The sequence below is a fragment of the Girardinichthys multiradiatus genome, chromosome 13 (genome assembly GCF_021462225.1).
Source record: "Girardinichthys multiradiatus isolate DD_20200921_A chromosome 13, DD_fGirMul_XY1, whole genome shotgun sequence".
In the NCBI taxonomy this organism is placed as follows: Eukaryota; Metazoa; Chordata; class Actinopteri; order Cyprinodontiformes; family Goodeidae; genus Girardinichthys; species Girardinichthys multiradiatus.
This window is the reverse complement of record NC_061806.1, coordinates 35,842,123-35,848,147: the sequence shown is the minus strand read 5'-3', so window position 1 is coordinate 35,848,147 and position 6,025 is coordinate 35,842,123. Positions and strand designations below refer to the sequence as shown.

Sequence of the window (6,025 nt, the reverse complement as noted above, 5' to 3'; positions counted from 1 at the left end):
TCACCGGGTCGCGGTTCCTGGCTTTTTATGGCAAGCTGTTTTTATATTTCTTCGATCTCCGTCAATGATGGAAAATACGGCAAGCCGTTCGTGTAAATATTTGATATTCATGACTCTTCCTCTAGTCTGTAACTACAGGGGTTGGACAATGAAACTGAAACACCTGGTTTTAGACCACAATAATTTATTAGTATGGTGTAGGGCCTCTTTTTACGGCCAATACAGCGTCAATTCGTCCTGGGAATGACATATACAAGTCCTGCACAGTGGTCAGAGGGATTTTAAGCCATTCATCTTGCAGGATAGTGGCCAGGTCACTACGTGATACTGGTGGAGGAAAACGTTTCCTGACTCGCTCCTCCAAAACACCCCAAAATGGCTCAATAATATTTAGATCTGGTGACTGTGTAGGCCATGGGAGATGTTCAACTTCACTTTCATGTTCATCAAACCAATCTTTCACCAGTCTTGCTGTGTGTATTAGTGCATTGTCATCCTGATACACGGCACCACCTTCAGGATACAATGTTTGAACCATTGGATGCACATGGTCCTCAAGAATGGTTCAATAGTCCTTGGCAGTGACACGCCCATCTAGCACAAGTATTGGGCCAAGGGAATGCCATGATATGGCAGCCCAAACCATCACTGATCCACCCCCATGCTTCATTCTGGGCATGCAACAGTCTGGGTGGTACGCTTCTTTGGGGCTTCTCCACACCGTAACGCTCCCGGATGTGGGGAAAACAGTAAAGGTGGACTCATCAGAGAACAATACATGTTTCACATTGTCCACAGCCCAAGATTTGCGCTCCTTGCACCATTGAAACTGACGTTTGGCATTGGCATGAGTGACCAAAGGTTTGGCTATAGCAGCCTGGCCGTGTATATTGACTCTGTGGAGCTCCCGACGGACAGTTCTGGTGGAAACAGGAGAGTTGAGGTGCACATTTAATTCTGCCGTGATTTGGGCAGCCGTGGTTTTATGTTTTTTGGATACAATCCGGGTTAGCACCCGAACATCCCTTTCAGACAGCTTCCTCTTGCGTCCACAGTTAATCCTGTTGGATGTGGTTTGTCCTTCTTGGTGGTATGCTGACATTACCCTGGATACCGTGGCTCTTGATACATCACAAAGACTTGCTGTCTTGGTCACAGATGCGCCAGCAAGACGTGCACCAACAATTTGTCCTCTTTTGAACTCTGGTATGTCACCCATAATGTTATGTGCATTTCAATATTTTGAGCAAAACTGTGCTCTTACCCTGCTAATTGAACCTTCACACTCTGCTCTTACTGGTGCAATGTGCAATCAATGAAGACTGGCTACCAGGCTGGTCCAATTTAGCCATGAAACCTTCCACATTAAATGACAGGTGTTTCAGTTTCATTGTCCAACCCCTGTAGTTCAACGTAACCGGCCACTAGTTGAACATTTTAATATTAACACTTTCAAACAAAATAGAGCCCCTTTGTAAAAGTAGTTGGTAAAAGTGTCACTGGGGCCACTAAACGGAATGGGCCCAGTCGTTATAAATCTAAGAGAAAAGAGGACAGCTGTCAACGACTTGTAACAAATTCATTCAATCCCAGCATTATTAAATAGAAATTATGTATACTAGCCCTTAAATATGCAGATTAATTGGACATAAAATTTTAACTAGTAAATTTGTAAACATTTTGATCTATACTACTTAAGTCAGCATTTTAGGCAAACTACTTGGTTGACATTTTTCAGTTGCACAGTCTAAGAAGATTTTTTTTAAAAAACATTTAACTAGCCAATGATCATTCAGGTCATACTAAATAACTGATAAGGTCAAAATTAGAGTTACTAGTAAAAATATTTTTGCTGACATTGGTGAATTTGGAATGTTAAAATGCTGTAACTAGTCAACATGTGTGCATAGTAAGCTTTGCTAATGCCATGTCTCTTATAAACTAGAAGGCTGTCTAGAGAACCTTTTAGGCTGTATGATTTCAGCTCAACTAATACGCAGTATACCAATACAATAAATAGTTAATTAGTTGGGCCATAATATTTTTAGCACAGGACAAAAATAGTAAATGGCTTGTACTTGTGTAGCACTTAATCAAGTCCCCAGAGACCCCAAAGCACTTCACACTACATTCAGTCATCCATTGACACACTGACAGCAGTGAGTTACATTAACTGAAACACTAGTTAGCAAAATAATCTAACTGTTCAACATGTCCAATTATGCAGCATAGTCACAACCTAGTAGATGGATCAAGGATAAATACAGAAAGGCTTGCCATAGATCTAGCATCAGGTGTTTCTCACATGAATAGTACTCTGGAAGAGCCCCTTTTGCTGCCTCCCCTCAAATGATTAAAATCCAAGAAATTAGATTTTGGGGCAGGATAACATGCAGTGAAGCATGCAGAAAGCAAGTAATCTTAAAAAAAAAAAAACTTGATCAGGGCACAACTAAGTTATTTTATATAGTGCTCATCTTCCCTTTCTAATGTGCCCCATACCAAAAACTGATACTGGTATGTAGGTTACACCTGCAAAAATGACCCTGGAAACAGAGCTCTTACTAGCTACCTATTTAAAAGTTGAATAACCATTTATAAATAGCAGAATGTATATTTGAAACATAGGGATTGTAAAAATGCTTTTACAGTTCAAGCACTTTTCAGAAACTCAACTGTGGTAAACATTTAAATTAATTTTATGCACTAAAGTTTTCCCAACACAATTGAATTGCGTTTTGGTGTACATTTTTAAGTCCAGCGGTTCTTTTGGCTCAATTTAGTCAAATTAAAATGTTTAAAGATATTGGGTCAACTGAAACCAAATATTGTACATATTTGTGACAGAGCAAATCTGACATTACTTACACCCAGAAATGTACAAATTTGAAGCATTTTGTAGTTAACATTTCTGTAAGAACTACACTAAAAGCATCAAGTTTTAGAGTGCCATTTAAAACAGCTTGTCGAAATTTTTGTTTTCCTGAATGAAAAGGTTTAGGCCATCATTTATAGAGTAATTTAATTATTTTATTGTCATACTGATCAGAGAACAGACGGATTAGATCCTGATCACAAATCAGGATTGCAAGGACATATTTCAACACTGAAGCATATTCTGCAAATTAAAAAAAATAAATAAATAAATAAAAAATAGAGTTGAGACAGAAGTTAGTGAAGCAAATAAGACCAGAGCAACTCATAAAAAAATTAAAATTAAGAGCCACGGCTATGAAAAAAAAAACTAAACAAGCAAATCTATATTATCGATGAGCAGAGCAGCGGTGTGAAGGACTCAGAGCCATCAGAGCAGCCGCAGGTCTTTTGAGCTCCTTAATCACCTGCAGACCCAAAGCCTTAACGGGCTGCAAGCTGACCCGGGACCGACCGGTACCCTCAGGTCCAGCAGCAGCAGCAGGAGGAGGAGGAGTAGTTCCCGCTGGACCGCCATCGGGTTCCGCATCGTTCACAGTCACTTTAACGGGTCTGTTCCGATGAAACAGGGACTCCCTCCGGCTGGTGTTTGGAGTCGTGGCCAACACGCCGCGGAAGCCGTAAGGTGTGGTGACCTTCGGTACGTGCGTCAGCGACATGGCCGCTCGCGTCGTCGGGTCTGCGTCCGCACAGTCAGCGGCGGCGTGGTGAGGACGACGGCCCCGCGGAGTCCGCAGGCGAAGCCGACGCCTGGAGGAGGCGCCGGGGTTAGTCGGGGTCCCGAGCGGGCTACTTTCAGTTTGGTCCTCATCGTCGTCTTCTGACAGCAGCCTTGAGCGCTCCGAGGAGTTCCTGCGGAACATCGGAGACGCCAGGAACGGACTGCGAGAGGAGGGGATGATGAAGCTCGGGATCCGCTCCGGAGTCAGAATCAGAGCCCGCAGGGAAGCTCCGGATTTCATCGCCGACATGACCGAGGCTGGAGACACAAGGAGACGGATAACTGACCTCCTAGAGACAGAGCTTTTAAAGTTAAGACTGAACTTTGTTCCAAGATTTTCAGAGGAGAACCACAATTTTTATGTTTTAGAAAACGAGAAGCAAACTTTTACAGATTCTTATATTCCACACAAAAAAACAAACAAAAAAAAAAAAACAGACAGGAACTATAAATGTAATTCTCTGCAGAAACTAACAAAAAAAAAACTGCTAGTCATCGGTCACATTTGAATGAAAAACACAGCTCAGTTTGTCTATAGCTTTTGGTCAAACGTTAAAAGCCATTGAAAGGCCTACAGAACCTCTGGTTATGGACTCACAGTTTGCAGAACCTCAGGTCTCTGTAATTGATTGACTCATACCTGCAGAGATCACAAAATACACAACTCTAGATGAGAGGATTGCTTTGACATAACTGGACCTGCATGGTGTCGTTTTTATAAGCAGCTGCAGGTGAGGTCAATCAAACACTAATCAGAGGGCTGACCATAACCCAGAGTTCAAATCAACTGATTAAAACAGTTTGACTGGACTCAGCAGGACAACAGATGGTGGATTCCTTTATCATGACTGAGTTCATTTTAAAAATACCTCACCTGCACAAAGAGCAGGGCCTCCACAGCTGTCATATGCACGTATTACTTTTATTTTATTTTAAAATCAACCTGTTTAAGATGATGAATTATGAAGTATTTTTTAAACCTTATTGTAAACCTGTTTCAAACTGTTTCATGTTGAAAATTAAAACATAAATAAAAACTTCAGTCTAATCAATAACGTCTAATTTGATTTCAGTTTGTGACACTTAAAAATTACATTAGAAATTTTGAAATCTCTTTGTTAGATGTTCAGGAAATATTTTAACGGATGCTCAGGTGCCTTTGTGTTTCTTCATCCTCATATTATAAGCACTTTTTTTTTCCAGACACAAATTTCCTGATGTTTATAATACAATTATCTACTGTTAAAGTAGATATCTACAGAGTTAAGCCACTTTTATTTTCTTCAGCCACATTTGAGGGTTTTCAAGCCTGATCAGCCCGTTTAAGGTCATGCCACAGTATGTCAATTAGCTTTAAGTCCAGACTTTGACTAGGCCTCTACAAATCTATTTTAACCACTCAGAGGGGGACATGCGGGTGATCTTTGAGCCATTTTCCTGCTTCAGGTCATAAACTCACAGCTGGACATAATTTATGGTTTCATCAGTTGCAGCACGTTACAAAGATCCTGTCCACCCCATACCACTACCACGTTTAACTGTTGGTATGTTCTTTTTCTGAAATGCTGTTTTACAGATTTAATAGGATGCACACCTTGCCAAAAGTTCAGCTTTTGTCAGTCAACAGAATATATTTTCCATAAAATTAATACAGAATAAGCTCAGGATGTTTTCATGACAAATGTTAGATGAGCCTTTGTGTTATTTATGCTGAGCAGTGGTTTGAAACTCTCCTCTGGATGCCATTTTTGCCCGGTCACTTTCTTATTGTTCAATCAGGAAAACTGGTCTAAAGTAAGTGAGGCCTGAAGTGTTTTAGATCTTGTTCCAAGTTCTTTTGTGACCTCCTGGATGAATTGTGGATGTGTTCCTGGAATACTTTACCCAGGCCAGTCATTCCTGGGAAGCTTCATGTTTTCTTCATTTGTGGATAAAAGCTCCCAATGCAATCGCTGGAGTCCCAAAGCTCTAGAAATAGCTTAGTAAGCCTTCCCAGACTGATAGACGTTAGTGTTCTCGAGTTTCTTTAGATCAGAGCATGATGTGATGCTTTTTGAGATCTTTTGGCCTACTTCGCGTTGTCAGATAGGTCTTATTTAAATGAGTTTTGTAATCAGGGCTAGATGAGGCTAGGGGATTTTTCATTTGAAAACAACATAACATTCACTCGGGATATTTTTGGCTGACGTCAACAAGTGTTTGACAATTTGAAGCAAAAAAAAACTGCAACAGAAAGAAACTGTATGGAGAAAATATCTTTTCACACCCCTTTTTGCAGCTTCCTGGAAAGCAACTGATTTTGATAGGTTGAGACCGATCCATGAATGAAAACAAATATAATTGGATGTAGGTTTAACATCATTACACAAC

General features: G+C 40.6%; 1 protein-coding gene across 4 annotated transcripts; it reads right to left on the bottom strand.

Moving 5' to 3' along the window:
• Nucleotides 1-3,008: 3,008 nt before the first annotated feature.
• Nucleotides 3,009-6,006, bottom strand: LOC124879321 (C2 calcium-dependent domain-containing protein 4C-like). 4 transcript variants are annotated; one of them, XM_047383824.1, is made up of 2 exons: nt 4,236-6,006; nt 3,009-3,913 (listed from the first exon to the last, which is right to left on the bottom strand). In XM_047383824.1, the coding sequence occupies exon 2, from the start codon at nt 3,903-3,905 to the stop codon at nt 3,264-3,266; it is 642 nt and encodes a 213-aa protein (XP_047239780.1). In that variant the 5' UTR covers nt 3,906-3,913; nt 4,236-6,006; the 3' UTR covers nt 3,009-3,263. The 4 variants fall into 4 exon arrangements, with proteins under 4 accessions (XP_047239780.1, XP_047239779.1, XP_047239777.1 ...); XM_047383823.1 differs by having other exon boundaries at nt 3,009-3,945; nt 4,254-6,006; XM_047383821.1 differs by having other exon boundaries at nt 4,254-6,006.
• Between the last annotated feature and the right edge of the window lie 19 nt (nt 6,007-6,025).

Bases quoted from the DNA above. Each gene is read 5' to 3' on its own strand.
- LOC124879321 (XM_047383824.1), bottom strand. From the start codon at position 3,905: ATGTCGGCGATGAAATCCGGAGCTTCCCTGCGGGCTCTGATTCTGACT.